Here is a 25189-nt window from a genome sequence, read left to right on the forward strand (position 1 = left end):
GTATTTTAATAGTTCTCTCTTTGGGACTGGAAGTCTGTTCATTAGCTAGTTAGATGAGCTACTGGTTAGGTGGCTAGCTTGTTGTTTTTAGCAGAACAAGCTAATGTTTGTCAAAAAAAAACTAATATTGGATGGCTGCCTAGCTTGTTAATATGTAGCTAGCTCCTGCTGCTGCTACTGTTACTATACATGCAGGCAATGCCGCCCACTGCGATGCTGCTTTGGGAAATCTAGCTAAAAAGGTTCTCAGGACGTAAGGACCATCCCACCCGCGAATACTATGGTTAAAAATGAAGCAACTAGACTATGTTAGCTTAGCTAGCAGCTATTTGTTTACTATCGCACTGGAAATGCTTTGGGATTCCAGGGTTCACCTCCACTCCTCCTAAAAAAAGTTGTTAAAAAGGTCTATACACTATACTTTCTAAGATTCAAATCATTGGAGATGGGCAAGGACAGATAGATTAGCATGGTGGTGGTCTTAGGACTGTAGCACAGACAGTCAGGGCGATAGCTTCTTGGTATGAGCCTTTCTCACTGTAATAGACACTAAAGTGAGCAAAAGGGCCATCTCTAAAATGCTAATGGTTGGTGCAGTCCAAAGAATGATGGTCCCGCTGGCTATACTTCATTGTTAAATATTAATTATGAACGCCTGCTATTTAGGCTAATTTCAGAGTAAAAAAATCTGCAGAGTAAAAGGTCAACCCTTTTGGAAACTGGGGCCCAACCCGGATGATGAACTGGCATAATCGCAGGAACAGACTGTGTTGCCTGCTTCCAGATTCCACAGTTTCGGTGGCAGGAGAGGCACCGTGGCCAGCATTGCCTGGAAGTGAGGCACCTGATGTAGTGACAACGTTGGCTGAACGGTTGTCATCTTTGACCACCAGCTGCACAGCACACCTTATCTTGCCCCTAAAAAGGCCTTTAAAGGGAAGGCCTGCCGAAGGTTTGATATTGATTTCATCACTGCAAAATCTTGGGGAGTAGGGAGTGTGCAGCAGCTGATTAATGTGGAAAGAGTCAAAGGAAAGGAGGATGCTAGGAAGCATGGAGGCTAAAAATTAAAAAAAACATCTGCCCTAAAAGAGATCCACACCTCAAAGAAACACTGATTCACTGGGAAGGTTGTAACTTTTTTCTCTTCACACAATCAGTGTTCAGTGACCAGAAAGCAGATAATATACTGAACAAAAATAAAAACAAAAGAAGTAGTGTTGGTCCCATGTTTCATGGGCTGAAAAAAGAAAATACATTTTGCATATGCACAAATTGGTTTATGTCCCTGTTAGTGAGCATTTCTCCTTTGCCAAGATAATCAAACCACCTGACAGGTGTGGCACATCATTAATTGATTAAACAGCATGATCAATTCACAGGTGCACCTTAAGTTTTGAGGGAGGGTGCAATTGGCATGCTGGCTGCAGGAATGTCCACCAGAACTTTTGCCAGAGAATTTAATGTTAACTTCCCAAACATAAGCCATGTTCTTGGGGACCTTCAATGCTGCAGAAATGCGTAGGTAGCCTTCCCCAGATCTGTGCCTTGACACATTCCTGTCTTGGAGCTCCACGGACAATTTCTTCGACCTCATGACCGACGTTTTTAAAAATCTTTGCAAATGTATTGAAAATGAAACACATATATATATAATTTACATACGTTTCACACCCCTAAGTCAATCCATGTTAGAATCATCTTTGGCATTGATTAAAGCTGTAAGTCTTTCTGGGTCAAACGGGTCTTGCCATAGATTTTCAAGCAGACTTAAGTCAAAACTGTAACTCGGTCACTCAGGAGCAATCACGGTCTTCTTGGTAAGCAACTACAGTGTAGATTTGGCCTTGTGTTTCAGGTTATTGTCCTACTGAAAGGTGAATTAATCTCCCAGTGTCTAGTGGAAAGCAAACTGAACCAGGTTTTCCTCTAGGATTTTGGCTGTGCTTAGCTCCATTTAGTTTGTGTTTTATTGTGAAAAACTCCCCAATCCATAATGATTACAACCATACTCATAACATGATGCAGCCACCACTATGCTTGAAAACATGGAGAGTAGTACTTAATGTGTTGTATTGGAAACATAACATAACACTTTGTATTCAGGACAAAAAGTTACGCAGTTATACTTTAGTGCCTTGTTGCAAACAGGATGCATGTTTTAGAATATTTTTATTCTGTACAGGGTTCCTTCTTTTCACTCTGTCAATGAGGTTAGTATTGCAGAGTAACTGCAATGTTGTTGATCCATCCTCACTTTTCTCATATCACAGCCATTAAACTCCGTTTTAAAGTCTTTGGTCTTTGTGGTTGAATCTGTGTTTGAAATTCACTGCTCGACAGAGGAACCTTACAGATAATTGTACCGTTGAAGTCGGACGTTTACATACACCTTAGCCAAATACATTTAAACTCAGTTTGTCACAATTCCTGACATTTAATCCTAGTCAAATTCCCTGTCTTAGGTCAGTTAGCATCACCACTTTATTTTAAGAATGTGAAATGTCAGAATAATAGTAGAGAAGGATTTATTTAAGCTTTTATTCCTTTCATCACATTCCCAGTGGGTCAGAAGTTTCCATACACTCAATTAGTATTTGGTAGCATTGCCCCACCTGTGGACTTTGCGCCCTCATACCACCCTCATGGAGTCTGTTTCTGACCGTTTGAGCAGAGACATGCACATTTGTGGCCTGCTGGAGGTCATTTTGCAGGGCTCTGGCAGTGCTCCTCCTGCTCCTCCTTGCACAGGCGGACGTAGCGGTCCTGCTGCAGGGTTGTTGCCCTCCTACTACCTCCTCCACGTCTCCTGATGTACTGGCCTGTCTCCTGGTAGCGCCTCCATGCTCTGGACACTACGCTGACAGACACAGCAAACCTTCTTGCCACAGCTCGCATTGATGTCCCATCCTAGAGGAGCTGCACTACCTGAGCCACTTGTGTGGGTTGTAGACTCCGTCTCATGCTACCACTAGAGTGAAAGCACTGCCAGCATTCAAAAGTGACCAAAACATCAGCCAGGAAGCATAGAAACTGAGAAGTGGTCTGTGGTTATCACCTGCAGAACCACTCCTTTATTGGGGGTGTATTGCTAATTGCCTATAATTTCCACCTGTTGTCTATTCCATTTGCACAACAGCATGTGAAATGTATTGTCAATCAGTGTTGCTTCCTAAGTGGACAGTTTGATTTCACAGAAGTGTGATTGACTTGGAGTTACATTGTGTTGTTTAAGTGTTCCCTTTATTGTTTTGAGCAGTGTATATAAAATGTTCAATGTGGCTCTCCAGACCACATTGCAGACCAAATGTGCCCCCTGGGGGGGGCAAAATGAGTTTGGCACCCTTGCCTTAGAGCTTTGAGTAGGCCTATGCTTAATGAGGAGATTCTCACCAGCAAATGCAAAATAACGATTGTCGGCTTGTCAGGATTGTGATTGGGAGCATCCACTTATGTAATCTCAAAGCATTCGCTAGTTGTTGCTAGCGTAATAGTCTCCTCCATTATCTACCCCAATCCCACACTCCATCCCTCTGACTCACTCTCTCCCTGTCAGGGTATTTGGAATCTCTCTGCAATTCTAATGGAGTATAAATTCTTAATTGGACCTGAAAAGGTGACGGATACAGCATTTGACTGACAATTCAAAGAGAACCTGCTGCAAACGGGAGACGGTGCCAAGCGTACGCAGCAAAATGAATAATCAGAGGTTTATCCCACAACGAAGTAGAGCCCGTCACTGAAAAAGGCAGGCAAAGATTTGATACAGGCTATTGGCATGAATAACTACATATTACAAACGCAAAATGATTAATCATGCCCAAACCAGGCATTTAAAGAAAATAACTGGTTTTCAGAAAAGTAGGCCTATCCTGTACTGTGTATCAAACGAATACCCACATAAATCATAGGTGTCAGTTTACCCCTCTCTGCATTACTAAATTACTGTAGACAGATTTTTGTCTTTGATTTTGACATTAAGAACTATTGGAGCCCACAACCACAAAAAATAAAGCATTCCAATCTGTTGAAGCACACTGCGCCTCAGTTTTTACAATCAACATTTTAAGGTGACCAGCTCTTGAGATACCTGTTTTATGGACCAATGAATAGTTTATATCCAATAGCAGAGCTTTGTACTGACACATTTATGGAGGTCGCTCAAAGAAGAAGAGAGGAAAAGACGATAGACAGTTCCAAATGGATAAGCCATCCAAACGAGGCAGAAACCACTTCGGCCCTTATCTAACAAAACACCTTACCACCACACATATATAATCTGATATGAAATCATAACAATCCCTTAAATAACATTAATGTACCTGGGTCTTGGATGCCATGCAATACGTTACCTGAAAAGCAGCCATTTTCTGCTGCTAAAGGGCTTAGGCAGTAATATTTGTTGTTCTAAAATGTTATTTTATATCAGTTGACTTGACTGATATGGCGTGTACCCTGCTACCAATCCCATTCCTCAGCCTCCTGAATTCATTTCTCCCAGCCCCCTCTGGCTCATTACCATGTTAGCAGCTACCAGCACATGCACTTACTAAATGCTTATTAGCTGAAGTACTACTTTTTAAAAAAAAGCTCTTTCATGCCGTGTTTGGCTTCAAAGTGTGGTAATGAAAAATGAATCTCCAAGGTTGGCTCGGGATGTTTACCTTTTAAAGAACCCTTATCCCCTTGGTTCTGCTATAGTTAGAAGCCCTATCAATTGTTGTCACGGCCCAGAACTCCAGGGAGCCCTCGGCGCGGTGAAGGAAAAAGGGTTGGCTATTCAATTCAGTGTAGTCAGGAAGCATAGGATTTATTTTTCTAGGTCAGCTAAGTGCCAAGTGACTTTTTTTTAGGACCCATGGGGAAACATGAACAGCATCAGGCACCTGTCTTAAGAGATTACAAAGAAGAATTTCCTCTTAGCAACCAAACTATGTGTTCCTTTTTCTGGGCGAATGTGCTCATATCTATCAACATCTCAGATTGGGCTTTCAGGCTAGGTGTTGCGTGAGAGGTTTGGTTGTGTCAGTATAATAGACTAATGCTTGACATACTGTATGCAAACAGACTACAATGATTGAAACAGTGAGTGGTGCAAGCATAGAATAATATGCATCAAGACACACACAAAAAAAAAAAATCAGACACAAAGTGGGCTATAGCTGTCTGTTTTGTTGAGAGGCAGCGATGAGCAAGGCAAATATGTTTTCAGGGTCTGATGGACTTGTCAGCCACAGAGAGAAGACATAATCCCCTTTATTTAATTCATTCCCCTCGCCGCAGTCTTCCCTTATATCATTAGTGACAGGCAGGAGGAAATTCAAGTGTTTACCAAGCTTGGGCAGCCATTTTCAGAGCTACACGACGCGCTATTAAGGCCGCCATTGTCATTAATAAACAACAGAGAGAGAGACTGGCCTCCATTTGACTGTTTGAGCGTGGCCTCAAAGTGAGACAGTAGAGCCCTCCTAGTGCTGGGGAAGGATGAAAGAGCTTTGTCATCTAACTAGTTTCTTCACACTGGCCTGTGGTTGCATGGAGGTCCCCACAACCTCCCGCGTGCATAAATGATACATTTCGTCTCACACAACTGATGAACGCTTTAGTTGGGATATTTGGAATTAGTTGAAAAAATATCATATGACTTATTTCTATTTAGTCATTCAAACAGTTCCTTACAATACTGAAGTAGGATATTTCTAACAGTGATAGGAAAAGCACAGGTGAGAACAGGGAAATGGGCAGTAGTCGACTAAAGAGCTGCAAGCTAGGATGGATACAACAGGAGGTTGGTGGCACCTTAATTGGGGAGAACGGGCTCGTGGTAATGACTGGAGTGGAATCAGTGGAATAGTATCAAATACAGCAAACGCATGGTTTCCAGGTGTTTGATGCCATTCCATCTACTCCTTTCCGGACATTATTATGTTGGAAATGTACCTGCACTGAGATGGTCTTTGACTGTGAGGAAACAAAGGACAAACGCTGGACGCAGGATGGCGAATATAGAAAAATGCACTCAAAGCGAAATGCTGAAACCTGTGTGCTTTGATTGCCTATGTGCAGCTGTACTTTGTACTTGAGGTGAGCCAGAAATGTAGCAGAGGAGGAGTATTTTGGGGCTAATAGGCTGCCTAAGGCCAAACTGTTACTGTGCCCATCTTTCCACAGCTCCACACTGCAATACCAGGCAATCTGCAACCTGAGCACCTGCGGTACAGATGTACAGTTATCTCTTAAATTGAGCCAGTTTTCTACAGCAGGAAAATAATCTTGCACAAACAGGAAATGTAAATTATGTGGATTATATTTAATTGACCTTTTTGATACATTTTTTATAAGGGAAAATCAAGTCTGAAATTTCAAAGTGGAAATTAAAAACTTCAGAAGCATTTATAAACCCCCAAATACACGAGTTTTAAATGTCCTTCATTGCAGGAAAGTTCTCCTGCAAACAGGGTAATCAAATTAAGATCCTACATCTGTATGAGGCAAGCCTTCATAAATCAACCAGTGGAAGCCTTTCCAGTCACTCTATAAGCAGGATCATGCATGTATCAGACTGCATCTGAAATGGGTCACATTAACCTATATAGTGCACTAGTTTTGACCAGTTTTGATCAAAAATAGTCCACTCAAAAGTAGTGTTCTGTACAGGGAATACGGTGCTATTTTGGATGCAGCCATATCATGCTGTTCTGCCTGACTATAGATCCGCTCACAAAGATCTGTCAGTGTTCACCAGAGGTGGGATCAAGTCACTATTATTCGAGTCACAAGCAAAGTCTCAAGTACCAAGGTCTGAGTCTCAAGTCAAGTCCCAAGTAGAATGGGTCGAGTCTCGAGTCAAGCCCAAGTCATGCAATCTAAGAGCAAGTTAAGTCACAAGTAAAAAATATATTTTTTAAACTATACATGCAATAACTTGATCAACTTAGTATTGCGCAGTAGACCGAAACTTCTGCACTTTTTAGATACTAGAACATGAAAAACACTTCAGGATTAGAATTTTTGTTACTTTCGGTACTTCTGTCAAATGTGTCTCATGTCGTCTACTGATTGAGAGAGTCTATCGGCGGCGCAGCCGATGTCACCTTATAGCGAGAGCACACCGTGCCTGCACCATGCCTGCTCCACTTACTCAATGCTACAGAAGCTCTAGCCTGTCCTGAGGAATTACTGCACTCACTGGGAGTCTGGGCTGCATCATATTAATGCCCCACTCATGCTGCACAGAACACACCTGAATAATGCAATGCAGCATGCAGAAACAAAACAATGTCCATTACAGGCTATAACACTTTACAATGCAAGATGGAAGCTAGCTACCGATATGTTCAATCTTTGTAGGCTAACTTTCCTTCCCAGCTAACAGCTGATGCTTACATAAATTCACTACACTAGTACTTTGTTTGTTATAATATGCAAACCATAACCCAAAATGTGCTGATTTCAAAGCCGACTGTCACCAAAAACTATAGCTACAATCATTGCCAAAAACGTTATTCCTTCTCTTCGCCTCCCTCATGTCTCTCACCTGTTACATTAGGTGATGTACCTCCAGTCTCTCTCACTGTGTGTGTGAATGATGTCATTAGGTATTTTATAAAAGAAGAGATTTATTCTATGCAAATGCTGTTGATCAATACAATAAAATAAGTCCCAAACGGAAGGGAAACAGATAGTTTTTCATCTGTAGCCTCTGACATCAGCCAAAACAAGTTTAACTCAATGCATGCACACACACCTATTGAATATGCATTGACCTGTATTGTGGATAGGCCTAGGCTACATCTTGATTTACCCAGTTTATCAGAGATTTACCATTAAAATACATGATTACCATTGTGATGTTGTGTAGTTAGATTGGTAAAAACAAAGTCAAATTTATTGTATGATTGTATAATTTATTAATTAATGCATACATGGCAGTAACTGAAAAAAATGTACATAAAATAATGTTAAATATAATGATATTGAACTCTGGCTGGATCAAGTGCCATTCATATGCCTTCTTTGTTTGCCTTGCTATCGTTTTGGTATAGTTTTAGTATGGAGTATTGTGATGGTATCAAGTATCATGATAATAAACCTGGTATCGGTATCAAAGTAAAAATTCTGGTATCGTGACAACACCAGTTCAACTACAAATCTTTGTCTATTTAATGATGCTACCTGACAACCCTTTTCATTATTTTGTCTCCAATATAATGATAATATAATAATATATTTTAAGCAACAAATTCTAAATGCAAGCTTCATAAGTAAATGATACATGTCAAGCAATTTTGACATACCAAAAGACCAGTAGTACTATGCTAGTAATTGTTGCTTGGTGCCCCATTGTTGGTGAGCTTGCAAAGTAAACAGTCAATATTCTTGATTACAAAACTATTTTTGGAGCTGCATATTTATTTATGGCAATCCTCTCTCCCTACAATTTGACGTTTGCACTGCACCCGATCCTATAGCTGTACAGAAAATCAACAATCTGTTCGCTAGCTCACCCGACCGGTGTTGATTGACAGTTTGCTGGTTCAGTCAGAGGGCTGAGTGTGCATTTCTATAGCCAATCTGTTGCATGTTTTTTGTATGTGCGATTCTGTGGTGTCTGTCTCTGGCTGAATGTAGAGTAAACCGCGGAGACTGTGCCACAAAATGAGTGACAAAATGTAACAAAGTCAGTCTCAAGTGAAAGTCGAGTCCCGAGTCTCCAACTCCACGTCAAGTCTCAAGTTATTTTATATTAAACAGAGGGAGAGGCAATTCATCCGTGGCCTGTATGTGGGCTATTCCCCCTTGCCCAAGGAGGAGGATGTCAGTCTCCATCGCGACCGGGGAAAATAAACACACACTGCGTGTGCGTGTGGAGAAGAGAGCCGGAGTGGACAGGCACAAGAACCTGTATCAGCACTTGAGGTCTTTTAGAAAGCCGGAGAGGTGGTGTCAGCAGGGGTCCGCAGCTCCAAACAGCTCTCCCACTGAGAGCCTCTTTTAAATTTCCAGCAGGCAAGCACCCGCTCCCAGCCCTGCACGACCCCCCCACCCCCCACCCCCCCAAATAGGAAAAGAAGGCTCCCCACGCATGTCTGGCTAACACAAACACACAAAAACACCAGGGACATTTTTGTATTAACACAGAGGCGATGACCTATGTACACTGCTAAACGCAAAACACCTTGTGAAGCACAAACACACATAGAAACAAACGGTCAGCACAGACTCCTGTGTGACAGTCCCCTATTGGTAGGAAGACCATGCTGCCCTTTAACAGCATGCATACCAAGTGCAGCTACATCACACAGCTACATATAGACAAGATGACCTCCTTAAAACTATCTGTAGGTCTGAGTCAGTGAGCTATATGTCTGTCAGTAGACCTCGTGATAAACCTGCAGGTGTGTTGCGATCTATCTCCACCCTCCCTCTGGCACAACCAACACATACCTACTTAGACCTTGAGCTACAAGGAAGTGTTTACAATTTAGCCTGCATTCCAAGCAATGAGAATACAGAGAATACCGAGCACACACACAGAGACATAGATACACAGACACACACGCTCAAAATATGGCATAAGCAGAGACATGGAGGTGTCAGGTGAAAGAGGATCAATGACAAATGGCAGGCAAACACAACAGGTACAGGAATGATGGTTTATGGGTAAACTACTAAACAGCCAAGTTGACTACAGAGCAGACCTGGGTTCAAATACAGTCAGGTCCATAATTATTGACACCATTGATAAAGATGAGCAAAAAAAAAAAAAACTTTATAAAATAAATAATACAAATACTGAGCTATATTGTATGCTAAAAAGAAATCAGGAAATAATATTATTTTATACTAATACAATCGCTTGGGAAACAATATTTTGTTTAACAAGTAATAAAGGCAATCTAAAAAAGATCCGGGTCAAAATGACTGGCACCCCTGTTTCCAAAACTCTAGTACCATCCCCTTGCGAGGAAAACGACACAAAGCCTTTTTCTCGAATGTTTTATGGATTGGAGAACCTTGGGATGGACCTTAGACCATTCCGCCATACAGAATCTTTCCAGATCCTTGATATCATTGTCTGCCCTAATGGACTGCCCTCTTCAATTCAAACCACATGTTTTCAATGGGGTTCAAGTCCGGAGACTGATTGCCATTGCAAAATGTTGATTTTGTGGTCAATAAAGCATTTGTTTATATTTTATTAGTGATTGGGAATATTGTCACAAGTGTCAGCCTCCTGGCAGTAGGCAACCAGGTTTTTGAAGGCTAGGCCAATTTACCAGACACGGTATAGAGTTTACAAGCCTGACATGCAAGGTTACCTGAAGGCCAATTTCTTGGTCACATCTACAGTGCCTTCGGAAAATACTCAGACCCTTTACTCAGTACTTTCTTGAAGCACCTTTGGGAAGCGATTACTGCCTCGAGTCTTACTGGGTGTGACGCTAAAAGCTTGGCACACCTGAATTTGCATTCTTCTCTGCAGATCCTCTCAAGCTCTGCCAGGTTGAATGTGGAGCGTTGCTGCACAGCTATTTTCAGGTCTCTCCAGAGATGTTCGATCGGGTTCAAGTCTGGACTCTGGCTGGGACATTCAAGGACATTCAGAGACTTGTTCTGAAGCCACTCCTGCTTTGTCTTGGCTGTGTGCTTAGGTTCGTTGTCCTATTGGAAGGTGAACCTTCACCCCAGTCTGAGGTCCTGATCATGTTTTCGTCAAGGATCTCTGTACTTTGCTCTGTTCAGCTTTGCCTCGATCCTGACTAGTCTCTGCCGCTGAACAACATCCCCACAGCATGATGCTGCCACCACGCTTCACCGTAGGGATGGTGCCAAGTTTCCTCCAGACGTGACGCTTGGCATTCAGGCCAAAGAGTTAAATCTTGGTGTCATCAGTCCAGAGAATCTTGTTTATCATGGTCTGAGAGTCTTAAGGTGCCTTTTTGGCAAACTCCAAGTGGGCTATCATGTGCCTTTTACTGAGGAGTGGCTTCCGTCTGGTCACTCTACCATAAAGGTCTGATTGGTGGAGTGCTACAGAGATGGTTGTCCTTCTGGAATGTTCTCCCATCTCCACAGAGGAGCTCTGTCAGAGTGACCATCGGGGTCTTAGTCACCTCGCTGACCAAGACCCTTCTTCCCCGATTGCTCAGTTTGGCCGGGCGGCCAGCTCTAGGAAGAGGCTTGGTGGTTCCAAACATCTTCCATTTAAGAATGATGGAGGTTCTTGGGGACTTTCAATGCTGCAGACAGTTTTTGGTACCCTTCCCCAGATCTGTGCCTCGACACAATCCTGTCTCGAAGCTCTACGGACCATTCCTCCAACCTCATGGCTTGGTTTTTGATCTGACATGCACTGTCAACTGTGAGACCTTATATAGACAGGTGTGTGCCTGTCCAATCAATTGAATTTACCAATAAAGTTGTAGAAACATCTCAAGGATGATCAATGGAAACAGGATGCCCCTGTGCTCAATTTCGAGTCTCATAGCAAAGGGTCTGAATATTTATGTAAAGATGGTATCACTTTTTTTATTTTTAATACATTTGGAGAAACATTTTTAGAAAAACCTGTTTGCGCTTTGTCATTATGGAGTATTGTGTGTAGACTGCTAAGGATTTTTTAAGCCATTTTAGAATAAGGCTGTAACGTAACAAAATGTGGGAAAAGTCAAGGGGTCTGAATACTTGCCAAAGGCACTGTATGTGTAAAAGTGTGTGTTGACCATGCATGCATGTGTGCCTGTATGTGCGTGAGAGAACCATCAGGGCTGCCCTCCCTTTCGCTCTGGGTTTTCATATCCAGTGAACGTCTGAGTCTCTTTCTGTAATACCTTTTTGGACACTAGTCGAAGGCCAGATGTGTCGAATGGCTCAGCCTTTAAACCCCTGGCTGGATGCTGTGGATTTCATGCCTTACTGCAGATACTCTCTCTAACATGATAAGGGAAGTGACAGCAGCTTGAGGGAAAGAAGCAATAAGTAAAATTAACATAAATTCAGATGGTAATGTATTCTGCAGCTGGGGCTGACTTGCTGTGTAAAAGAGACACTTATTTTGCCAAAAGATTCCATTTTGAAAAGAGCAAAGAGGAAAGATTGCAAAAAGGTTCTCAAAGACTGCAAGTATAATGAACATATATTAGTCAGGATATTTTAGAGGATTTAAAGAGTTGTGGTATTAAGTTTCAATACCCGCACAAACGCACGTGCACACACACACACGCACACAATTTCCCTATTGGCATTTCATTACACAAGATAAGCATTAAGCAAAATGATGATCTGAGCTATTTTGCCTTATCTGTAATTAGATTTAAGACAGAGGGTCAAATCTACTTACATCCCAACTGACAAAATTACATTTAAAGAAACAAAATGCAGCTACAGTTATATTAATTAACCGCTACGTTTAAGATTAATCAGAATTAAAATGTAATTACTTCAGGCCCAATTCACCAGACCTTCTCTGCTTCCTTGTTGAGAATAATGAGTGTGAGGGGTAATTAGTGCCACAGAATTACCCAGAGTCATTTGAATTCCATAATTTTGCATTTGTATTGGGATATTGAATTTGAATGTATTTTTTTTACATTTGTAATGCACCAATTGAATCATTGAATTCAGAAATTGAATTTCAATTGAAATTACATTTCAATTGAATCTACACATTAAATATTTACATATTCAGTTTCAATATGGTAGATATTGCATTCATTGCCCGTGTATCAAGTTCACAAACTAGAATTTCCCATTTATTAAAGTTTCAGATATTCAACATCTGATGCATTCAGATTCAACTTTAAAATGCATTTTTCAATTCAGATTCAAATCCAGAGACAACATCCTGGTACATTGCCAGCTAGGAAAAGTAGAGAACAACAGATCGAATCAAAAGCTCTCTGTGGTAAACAGTATCTTCTGGCGCCAGTTTGTTTGACAAAAGCAAATCGTGCCCCAAAAAAATTGAGAGACATGTGTAATGGGAATAGAGATATTGGAGAAATGATCCATTCGTCAGGGGTGTATAACTTTCTTTATTGGGACAAATGATGGAAACTGTGCTTTTGAAATAAATGATGATTGTCAAATGATTTTGAAGGCACCTAGGACATGTGACGTCACCGTGTAACTATAAAGTTCCACTCACAATTCATTCTAAATGCCTCTGTCTTGCAGTCTTTTCCCCAACTATAAAATGTTTCTTTGCAGGACAAGGATTGTCCTGACTTTCAAGAATGCCTGAATTGCTTGGACTTGCTTTTCTGGTTGGCTGGAAAGTTTCACTCTCCAAGTTTCACCATGGCACAGACCGTGGAGATACGTTGGCACATGAGATTAATTAGAATATGGCGAATATTAGTTAATTATTGCATTCTAACCATCCTGGCTTTCGTGTGCTACCTGAGAAGTGAAACAGATAGGTGTTAGCCTGTTTGCCCTCCCACCTATTTATTAATGCGCAATTTGCCTAAATGGGCAACGGAAACACTTCAATCACCACAAATTTATTCGACACTAGTTAAATCATTACGTCCAGCTGTTTTCATCGACACAAGAGATTTAAATGGAAACACACCCTAGCAGGCAACTGTCGCATCTATTTTTTATGCAAAACTTTGTAAATATTGGCAAATAAATAAATAAAAATCCCTGGACAAGTGCATGGAAACATAGCTACTGTGGCATGCTGAATCCATTTTCTTCCTATGAATTTGACACTAGTGTTTGAATCGTTTTGGCTATAACCTTTTATGACCCCATTCCTGAAAGCTAAGATGCTCTGGAACATGGTTGTGCCTTCACAGGCTACGCAGGACACGTTAGAAGGCAGTGTCACAGAAATCGTAATTTGGCCTCCATAAGAATATAGTTGAATAGTCCTCTCATAGCCTTTCTAAGGCTAGCCGTCACACTCACTATTTAATCTTGCTCTTGTGACTGACTGAGTTCGAACCAGGTCTCCTGCACGTCACAAGATTGTGTTAGCCCACTTATGCCTGTGGGGAGGAGTTCAGGAAGTTTATATAAAAGGACAACACTTTGTTCCCCCAGGGGAACAGAAGGCGCATCCATGTTTCAGATCGTCTTCGCTTTCAGGAATGGGGTCATAATAGTTTATAGCCAAAACGGTTCAAATGCTAGAGCCAAATTCAACAGAAGAAAATAAATTCAACATGCCACACTGGTTTCAGAAACTGCCAGACGCTACTGTTTACCACAGAGAGTTTGATTTTATCTGTCCTCCTTCACCTTTCCTGGCTGGAAAAGTACCAGGATGGTGTCTGGTTTTGAATCTGAATTTAGAGAACTGCATTTAAAAACTGAATCTGAGAAGTTGAGTATATGAAACTTTGATACACTTGAAATAATAGTTTGTCAACTTGATACACAGACAATTATGACCTCATCTACCATATTGAAACTGAATATATAAATATTTAATTTGATTTGAATATTCAATTTCTGAAATAGAATTTTAGCCTGTTGCGACGAGCAATTCCGTATCCGGGATCGTAATTATAGCCTCAAGCTCATTACCATAACGCAACGTTAACTATTCATGAAAATCACAAATGAAATGAAATAAATATATTGTCTCTCAAGCTTAGCCTTTTGTTAACACTGTCATCTCAGATTTTCAAAATATGCTTTTCAACCATAGCAAAACAAGCATTTGTGTAAGAGTATTGATAGCTAGCATAGCATTAAGCCTAGCATTCAGCAGGCAACATTTTCACAAAAACAAGAAAAGCATTCAAATAAAATCATTTACCTTTGAAGAACTTCAGATGTTTTCAATGAGGAGACTCTCAGTTAGATAGCAAATGTTCAGTTTATCCAAAAAGAGTATTTGTGTAGGAGAAATCGCTCCGTTTTGTTCACGTTTGGCTGAGAAAAAAACCCGAAAATTCAGTCATCAAAACGCCTAACTTTTTTCCAAATTAACTCCATAATATCGACAGAAACATGGCAAACGTTGTTTAGAATCAATCCTCAAGGTGTTTTTCACATATCTATTCGATGATAAGTCATTCGTGGCAGTTTTGTTTCTCCTCTGAATCACATGGGAAAATACATGCAGCTGGAGATTACGCACCAATTTCGACGGAGGACACCAGGCGGACACCTGGTAAATGTAGTCTCTTATGGTCAATCTTCCAATGATATGCCTACAAATACGTCACAATGCTGCAGACACCTTGGGGAAACGACAGAAAGTGTAGGCTCGTTCCTGGCGCATTCACAGCCATATAAGGAGACATTGGAACGCAGCGCCTCAAAAATCTGGCTCACTTCCCGTTTGAAGTTTCATCTTGGTTTCGCCTGTAGCATTAGTTCTGTGGCACTCACAGACAATATCTTTGCAGTTTTGGAAACTTCAGAGTGTTGTCTTTCCAAAGCTGTCAATTATATGCATAGTCGAGCATCTTTTCGTGACAAAATATCTTGTTTAATATGGGAACGTTTTTTTTATCCATAAATTAAGAGCGCCCCCTATATCCAAGAAGTTAAAACTGAATGCAATATTCATTCATTTCAGTTTCAAATCGTGAAATACAAGTTCAATTCATGAATAAAATTATTACATTTGTGCATTACAAATGAAAAAAATATTGAATTCAAATTCAATATCCTAATACAAATTCAAAATTATGGAATTCAAATACAATATTTTGTGTGGCGCTGAAAGCACATACGCACACAGAGTATCTAGAGAGCAGAGGGAGTCGGAGCGCCGACTGCATTACCTTTCCGAAGCTTCCCTTCCCAATGGCCCGGAGAATCTGGAAGTGGTCAAAGGTTACTGGGAAAACAAAGAAAACAAATCTGTCAGTAACACAGATCGGACAGGCAAGTTGCTTTGTTGGTGTTATACAGTAGTAGCATCAAACATTTTGAAAGCAGTTTAAGGAAAAACTTGGGACAGCAGTAACAGGGAAAAGGTTATTACAGGTTATTACAGAAACGTCTACAGACAATAAGCTCCATTTCTAAAGACTGGCTTGAGCCTTTTAGGATCTCATAGTATGCTATTATACAGTAGATACAGTAGAACATAATCCATTACTGTGAAATAATTAGCTTTTTGTAACACTGGTAATTTAAATGTGTTATGTGGATCATTTGCAAAGCTCACAAGCGATTAGAGGGTATCATCTCGATTGCAGATCATCAGTAATAAAACGATCATGCCGCTGCGTCGTTGACTAAAAAGAAATAGTGTAGCTGAAAAACACTAATTTGCAATTGATGCATCTGATTGGAATGTCATGAGCAGCGGGTTAGCGTTTTTCGGCATGAATCTTGTTCTGGAAGCAGCTATGCAGTGGTCACTATCTAGCACACCCACAAAGTAATCAAATCTGAATTTAAACCTAACCCCAATGCCTAAACTTAACCTTAAATTAACACATTTTTGTTTTCATGAATTTTTTCAATATTGCCAATTTTTTATTTGCAGCTGGCCTCTCTAAGGGAAAATCTCTCAGTTCTGCCTCCAGGATACGACTCTTGACATTAATAGTCAACCTGCATGTCATGGTGGGTAAGGACCATGGAGAAGGGAGCCTCTGCTGCCCTGTCAGAGTGCGTGTCGTGTGGGTGTCATGAGGGCTTCCGCTGGCCTCACCCTGTGGCGTGTGTGTGTGTGTGCCAGGCTGGAGCTTCCCTGGGCAGACAGCTTCTTACTAACTAACTTACTCCACACTACGCCATCCACCAGACCAGACCTTGGCACACAGGCCGTGACTGAGAGGCCACTGCAGAGGCGCCACACAAAAGGCATCAGGCCTGGTTTGCATGTTTTGCTCTGGAAGACGAGCTAATACTCAGACGAGCTAATACTCCCTGGATTCTTCCGGTTCAACATTTTGTACATAGCTACTCTTTAAATATGGCAGGGCTTTGATGGAACCACAGCAGATGAACACGGGAACAGTGGAGAAGATGGGGGAAAAACTGACTGTACTTGTAATGTAACTAGATGATTTAAATGGATAGGTGCACAGAAACGTCAACAGACAGGACCAAATCCATGTTGTTGTTATACAGGGATCAACCTACATTGCAGTATTTATACAGCATAAACATCTCTATCCCGGGTCAAATAATGTTGCAGAATAGTTTGGGGCTCTGTGAAGTGGGTTCGGGAGCAATATTTGTGTAAACAAATACGCAACATAAACAGGAAACACTATGACAGATTTGATTCAATACTGTTTCCAGTCTCAGATAGCCTACAGGGAAAAACATCATATCCACACCAGTGAGTTGGATTGCTATAGCAGAACATTCTCTAGGCTACAATAAGTCTCTGTGTGTATTGAGATTGTCTGTCATACACCGAATCGAAAGGGGAAAATATACAGCATATTGCATTATGCCACCTCAACCTTTCCATCCATCTCATCAATCTGGATCTTCCTTAGAAAGAGTGAATCATTGTAAGATGGGAAACAAAACGGCCCCTGCCTCTGCCTAAGCGTCAGCCGGTAGTAGCCCTGTGAAAATCAGGCCACTCTTTTGAATTAGTGTCAAGTAGGAAAGGCCTGGGGCCTCATGTATAAACGTTGCGCACAGACAAAAAAATACCCTAAAACATGCGTGCACCAGTTTTCACGGAAAAGTTGGCATTTAGAAACTCAACTTGACATGAGAATGTACTTTGCTTCCCATAAACCTTAGGCCATGCGTATGCAGTTTCTAATAGTTGAAGTATTGCATTGCAAGCAGGAAAGTAACTGAAGCTTTTTCTACAAATGGAGGATATGACATCCTTATGGAAAAAAAAGGTAAATATACTGAACAAAAATGTCACTCCAGCTGCAGAAGGTGCCTAAACTCTGAAAGCATGTTACTGTTGTTCTTGTGGGAAAATGCAAATCCCCCAAGGTGCTAAAAAGACTTTAGGCCAGTGGCACTGACATCATTAGTGATGAAATCATTTGAGAAGCTAATCAAGATGGATGTACTGTGTCAGATTGAGAATTCCCTGGACCCCCTGCAGTTTGCTTACAGGGCAAAGCAGGGGGGTGGAGGACGCCACTCTAACCCTTCCTCTACAAGCACCAGGAACGCCCACAAACCCATGCGAGGCTTCTGTTCATCGACTTATCGCCGGCCTTCAATACTATTCCAGTCTCACATGCTAGCAGAGAAGCTTCTCTCCCACTTAAAGCTGGACGTGAGCATTGTGGGCTGGGTAGTGGCCTTCCTTACCGACCGGTCCCAACAAGTGTGAGTAAATGGCGTCATGTCAAAGCAGCTCTGCTCCTCAACCGCATCCCCACGAGGCTGTGTGCCCTCTACTTCTGTACATACTATACACTCATGACTGTCGCAGCGAATAGAAAAACGGGCACATCAAGTTTGCTGATGACTCCGTCATCGTCGGTCCACTACAGGATGGAGAGTCTGAGCATTGACCTGTGGTAGAGGACTGTGTCATGGTGTGAGAACGGATTCCTCCAACTGAATGTCTCAAACTAAAGATATGGCCGTTGACTTTAGAAGGCAGCCACTGAACCACACATCCACTGTGGTCATGGGAAATGACTGGTCAGTACTGACAAGTACATGGGAAATATGCTGGACAACAAGCAGACGTTTGAGGAGCAGCATTTAAAAAAAATGTTTTAAGCTGAACACTGATTTACAGGACTTATATTGAATCCCTATTGATGTTCTCGATGGTGGACTGGTCTGGCAATCTTAATGTTTGCAACAAAAATAGGTTGGACAGGGTGGTTAAGGTGGTCAGCAAGGTCATCGGGGTGCAACTGGCACAGGTCTTAGTGACATTCAGAAAACAAGTTGTGAGTGGAGCGAACAGTATCCTAGACTGTCCTGACCACCCCCTCTGACAATTGTGCGCTTTTCCCCCTCAGGTTTGTCATTTTAAAACTCCCAAACTCAACAGCAACAGATACAAGACCTCTTTTATCCCACAGGCCATAAACTTTCTGAAGCTGCACATGAAAGGAAATGTATATTTATTGCTGCACTTTTGCACAATGATACTCCTTTTAACTGTTTTTAATGTTTTTTTAGTAGTTGAACCCTGACTGCACAGCCAATTTTACTTGGCTCATCGCGCTCTAGCGACTCTTTGTGGCAGGCCGGACACCTGCAGGCTGACTTCGATCGTCAGTTGAACAATGTTTCCTCTGACACATTGGTGCGGCTGGCTTCCAGGTTAAGCGAGCGGGTGTTAAGAAGTGCGGCTTGGCGGGTCATGTTTCGGAGGACGCATGACTGGACCTTCGCCTGTCCCGAGCCCGTTGGGGAGATTCAGCGATGAGACAAGATCACAAAAGGGGGGTAAAATTATGCTTTGGAGACAAAACATTGAATAAAATCGAATTATATTCCATGTATGCATGGTGTTGAAATATCATTCATGATATTGAATGATAAAGACAAAATTACTATTGTAACAATGGACTAACCGGTGCCCCCGCACCGGTACCCCCTGTACCTCACTATTGTCATTTTTTCACTATTGTATTTTTTTAACTGCATTGTTGGTTAGGGCTTGTAGTAAGCATTTCACTGTAAGTTCTACACCTGTTGTATTCGGCACATGTGGCAAATACAATTATTTGATTTGTATATGGAAATGGCCTTTTACATTGTAGAACCGTTTATTGGTTGTAACTGCCAATTGGGTAATTGTATGGTCCTCGGGGAGTCCAAGTGGTCAAGTGGTCCAAGCGCTTATTAAATGTAGGCCTACCGGTTTGAGCTCCTGTTAGACAGATTTGATTTGGCTTTCTCAAGGAGAGTCTGTACAGTCTTGCCCTCTACCGATGTCCATTCAAATAGGACAGGTTAGGGCTGATAAAGGCTTTTTCTTTTGGGATATTGCCCATGCATATTTGGATACATCTACTTGTATATTTTGTATATGGCGCTTTCACCATTGGATCACCAAGACCAGTAAATAAATGTACACTGAGCCAGTCTACCTGCCTTGCCTTCTGCTCATTTCACGCCCTTATGGTCCTACTTTACAATTACATAGGCTAATTACATAGGCTGTCTGGTAGCCTCAATAAATAGACAAAGATTTGTAGCATGTATAGATTTATCTTTTATTTCACTTGAAAACGTGCGACTCGACCATTTGGCTCTTAGAATGCACGACTTGGACTCGAGTCTTGATCCATTCTACTTGAGACTCGAACCTTGTGACTTGAGACTTGTGACTCGAATAATAGTGACTTGGTCCCACCTGTGGTATCTGGTGTGACCACCATTTGCCTCATGCAGCACGACACATCTCCTTCGCATAGAGTTGATCAGGCTGTTGATTATGGCCTGCGGAATGTTGTGCCACTCTTCTTCAATGGCTGTGAGAACTTACTGGATATAGGGTGGGAACTGGAATAAGCTGTCATACACGTCAATCCAGATCATCCCAAACATGCTCAAGGGGTAACATGTCTGGTGAGCATGCAGGCCATGAAAGAACTGGGCCATTTTAAGCTTCCAGGAATTGTGTACAGATTCTTGCGACTTGGGGCCATGCATTATCATGCTGAAACATGAGGTGATGGCGCCAGATGAATGCCACGACAGTGGGCCTCAGGATCTTGTCAAGGTATCTCTGTGCATTCAAAATTGCCATCGACAAAATGCAATTGTGTTGGTTGTCCGTAGTTTATGCCTGCCCATACCATAACCCCACCGCCACCATGGGGCACTCTATTCACAATGATGACATAAGCAAACTGCTCTCCCACACACGCCATCTGCCCGGTACAGTTGAAACCGGGATTCATCCATGAAGAGCACACTTCTCCAGTGTGCCAGCGGAATTGAAGGTGAGAATTTGCCAACTAAAGTCGGTTACGATGCCAATCTGCAGTCAGGTCAAGACTCTGGTGAGGACAACGAGCACACAGATAAGCTTCTCTGAGATGGTTTCTGACGGTTTGTGCAGAAATTATTTGATTGTGCAAACCCACAGTTTCATCAGCTGTCTGGTCTCAGACAATCCCACAGGTGAAGAAGCCAGATGTGGAGGTCCTGGGCTGGTGTCGTTACATGTGGTCTGCGGTTGTGAGGCCGGTTGGACGGTACTGACCAAATTCCCTGGAACGATGTTGTATGCAGAGAAATTAACATTACAGTCTCTGGCAACAGCTCTCGTGGACATTCCTGCAGTCAGAATGCCAATTGGATGCTCCCTCAAAACTTGACACATCTGTGGGATTGTGTTATGTGACAAGACTGCACATTTTAGATTTAGTGGCTTTTTTTGTCCCCAGCACAAGGTGCACCTGTGTAATGATCATGCTGTTTAATCAGCTTCTTGATATGCCACACCTGTCAGGTGGATGGATTATCTTGACAAAGGATAAATGTTCAGGTACAGGGATGTAAACACATTTTTGAACAGTATGTTCACAAATTGAAATATTAAATATTTCTGGGATCTCTTATTTCAGCTCATGAAACACTTTATATGATGTGTTTACATTTTTGTTCAGTGTAACAATTAAATAGACATACTAGGACAATGTTTAAAAGTGCAGCATATTTACGTTCAGAGAAAAAGTTCATGCAAAAAATTGAATTCAAACGATCTGTTTACAGGTTCACAACAAATTGCAATTGTTTTTTTCTTTCAGAAACTGTCAGATACTGTAAATGTCACTGTAAAAGTTAAAACATTCTGCCAACAAGTCCAGAGACATTTGATCAAGTTCAACATTGCTATTTCCTTTTTAAAAAACTGCCTTGACCGAAATCCAATACTTCCAAATTATACAGCAAATAAGGCCATTATTGTCAACTTTAAAAGGTGAATAATGGGTATTTTTCAGGCAGAGTTTTAATGCTCATTCACACCTGCAGTTTCAGGATGGGTCTTGTATTATAACTGGAAACATGCTTATGTATGGCGTGCACAAGTTTATAAAACTAAATATTCATCCCAAAGATTGGAAAGCAGCTGCGGTCATCCCCCTCTTCAAAGGGGGGGGGACACTCTTGACCCAAACTGCTACAGACCTATATCTATCCTACCCTGCCTTTCTAAGGACTTCGAAAGCAAAGTCAACAAACAGATTACCGACCATTTCAAATCCCACCATACCTTCTCCGCTATGCAACCTGGTTTCTGAGCTGGTCATGGGTGCACCTTAGCCACACTCAAGGTCCTAAACGATATCTTAACCGCCATCGATAAAAAACAATACTGTGCAGCCGTATTCATTGACCTGGCCAAGGCTTTCGACTCTGTCAATCACCACATCCTCATTGGCAGACTCGACAGCCTTGGTTTCTCAAATGATTGCCTCGCCTGGTTCACCAACTACTTCTCTGATTCAGTGTGTCAAATCGAAGGGTCTGTTGCCCGGGCCTCTGGCAGTCTCTGGGAGTGCCACAGGGTTCAATTCTTGGACCGACTCTCTTCTCTGTATACATCAATGATGTCACTCTTGCTGCTGGTGAGTCTATGATCCACCTCCATGCAGACGACACCATTCTGTATACTTCTGGCCCTTCTTTGGACACCAACAACCCTCCAGAGGAACTTCAATGCCATACAACTCTCCTTCTGTGGCCTCCAACTGCTCTTAAATACAAGTAAAACCGACCAGCATCACTACTCTGGACGGTTCTGACTTAGAATATGTGGACAACTACAAATACATAGGTGTCTGGTTAGACTGTAATCTCTCCTTCCAGACGCACATCAAACATCTCCAATCCAAAGTTCAATCTAGAATTGGCTTCCTATTTCGCAACAAACCATCCTTCACTAATGCTGCCAAACATACCCTTGTAAAACTGACCATCCTACCAATCAGACTTCGGCGATGTCATTTACAATAGCCTCCAATACCCTACTCAATAAATTGGATGCAGTCTATCACAGTGCCAGCAGTTGTCACCAAAGCCCCATATACTACCCACCACTGCAACCTGTATGCGCTCGTTGGCTGGCCCTCGCTTCATACTCGTCGCCAAACCCACTGGCTCCAGGTCATCTACAAGTCCCTCCAGGTCATCTACAAGACCCCCTTATCTCAGCTCGCTGGTCACCATAGCAGCCCCCACCTGTAGCACACGCTCCAGCAGGTATATCTCTGGTCACCCCCAAAACCAATTCCTCCTTTGGCCGCCTCTCCTTCCAGTTCTCTGCTGCCAATGACTGGAACGAACTACAAAAATCTCTGAAACTGGAAACACTCATCTCCCTCACTAGCTTTAAGCACCAGCTGTCAGAGCAGCTCACAGATGACTGCACCTGTACATAGCCCATGAATAATTTAGCCCAAACAACTACCAAACAACTTTCCCTACTGTATTTATTTATTTTGCTCCTTTGCACCCCATTATTTCTCTCTCTCTCTAATTTGCACATTCTTCCACTGCAAATCAACCATTCCACAGCCGCTCCGGAGGCTCCTGTGCCTCGGCCAAAGCTACCGGGGATGTCTCAGCAGGCTCCCCACGCCTCAGCTGGCTCGGTAGGATCCCGCACCTCAGCCGAAGCAACTGGGGACGCCTCGGCCTGTTCCCCGCACCTCGTCAAAAGAACCGGGGACGCCTCGGCTGGCTCCCCACGGCCGGTTCCCCTCGGCTCCCTTCTGCTCTACAGGTTCCAGCGCCTCAGCAGAGGTGACCGGCCCTCTCCTGGTCCTCGGGACCGTCCCTCTGGTCGACATTGTCCGGCAGCTGGAGCTGCGCGTCAGGGAGGGAGTACAATCATGTTTACTCCCGTTCACCCTCTGCAGCGGCCAGTTGTCTTATTATTACGCACACCTCCCACCATCGTTACGTGCATCTGCGCATAGTGAGATTCACCTGGACTCCATCACCTTCCTGATTACCTCCCCTATATCTGTCACTCCCTTTGGTCCTTTCCTCAGGCATTATTGATTCTGTTCCTGTGTTTGTCTATACGCTGCTCGTTTTTCTTGTTTTGTTCCATGTTAGTTTATTTATTAAATTATTCACTCCCTGTACTTGCTTCCCGATTATTAGCGTATGGGTTAAAGTTCCTATTAAACTCAACGACTGCACCTGCTTCCTGACTCCCTGCATCTCCGTTACAGTAACAACTTAAGACATAGAAACACCATATTTTTTTTTTACATTTGTCACAGACATGCATTTCAATTAGACACATACATGTGTCATGATTAAATAAAAATATATGTACCACCACATCATGACCTAATGACAATCACATTCCTCAGTAACATGTGAGTCAACTAAATTTTTCAACTCCTCCAAGGAAACAAGATCCTGGAGTGTCAAGCTGGTCTGGAGAGAATTCCAAGACCACTGAGCTGAGTTACTAAAACACTTTTTGCTATGACCCATTCTGATTTTAGGAACCGTTAAAAAGTAAGCAGGAGTGTAACTGTAACTGGCATTTATTTTCTGACCTTAAAGATCATAGTATACCAATGTTTAAGTCCACAAAGACCAGCCAACAGCACTATAGAGATCACAGTGGTGTGTCAGATGCTTTTGTTTGGTATGATACATGGTATCAAGTGCCTTCAGGGTAGTGCTTGAGGTCTGCATATAAACAGGAATGTACACCATATCAGCTCTTTTCTGGACTCCAAAGAAAAACAAGCCTTATGCCAGTAATAAAAACCTATTCTCAACTTGATCTTCTTTACCAGGTTCTCAAAATGACTAGACAAGCTCAGCTTCTCACCCACCCAAACTCGAAGATATTTGTTAGTCTTGACTTGCTCTATTGAATTTGCTTCCAAGGTAATAATAATAATAATATAAATGAGGTCCCTGGCCTTGTTTCATGCCGTGGGCAATTAGAAAGGACACGCTACTTCCTGTAGCCACCCATTCACTGTCAGAGGCCCTAGTCTCTCCACATGCCTTGCTAGCTCACAGTCATGCTGAGAGCTTGATTATGGGGAAGGCAGTGCCGTGCTTTCATGTTGCAGACCTCCCGGGCATGGATTAAGCCTGCTTCATAACGCAAATACTCTTTAGCTGAGGGTATCTCCTGACTAACACATCTCTCCCGCTGGGATTCGGTAAGTGTAGTTCAGTCCAGTTAAACACATTTCACGTTATTTTTACCCAAAGCATTTTACTGCAGTGTGGGACGTAGATCCTGCCTCGTCTGTAGTTGTTTTTTCTACTGTCAACTCTTCCTAACCGTGGTATTATACCACCATTTCAATAATGT

General features: G+C 42.2%; 1 protein-coding gene across 1 annotated transcript in view; it reads right to left on the reverse strand.

Moving 5' to 3' along the window:
- The window catches only part of LOC115135261 (serine/threonine-protein kinase 32C-like), a 155147-nt gene that overhangs the window by 82525 nt on the left and 47433 nt on the right, over nt 1-25189 (reverse strand). Inside the window, exon 2 of the mRNA XM_029669749.2 lies at nt 15753-15808. Within this exon, the coding sequence (XP_029525609.1) occupies nt 15753-15808 (56 nt within the window). The remainder of the gene's footprint in view (nt 1-15752; nt 15809-25189) is intronic.

The sequence above is a fragment of the Oncorhynchus nerka genome, linkage group LG10 (genome assembly GCF_034236695.1).
Source record: "Oncorhynchus nerka isolate Pitt River linkage group LG10, Oner_Uvic_2.0, whole genome shotgun sequence".
Taxonomy (NCBI): Eukaryota; Metazoa; Chordata; class Actinopteri; order Salmoniformes; family Salmonidae; genus Oncorhynchus; species Oncorhynchus nerka.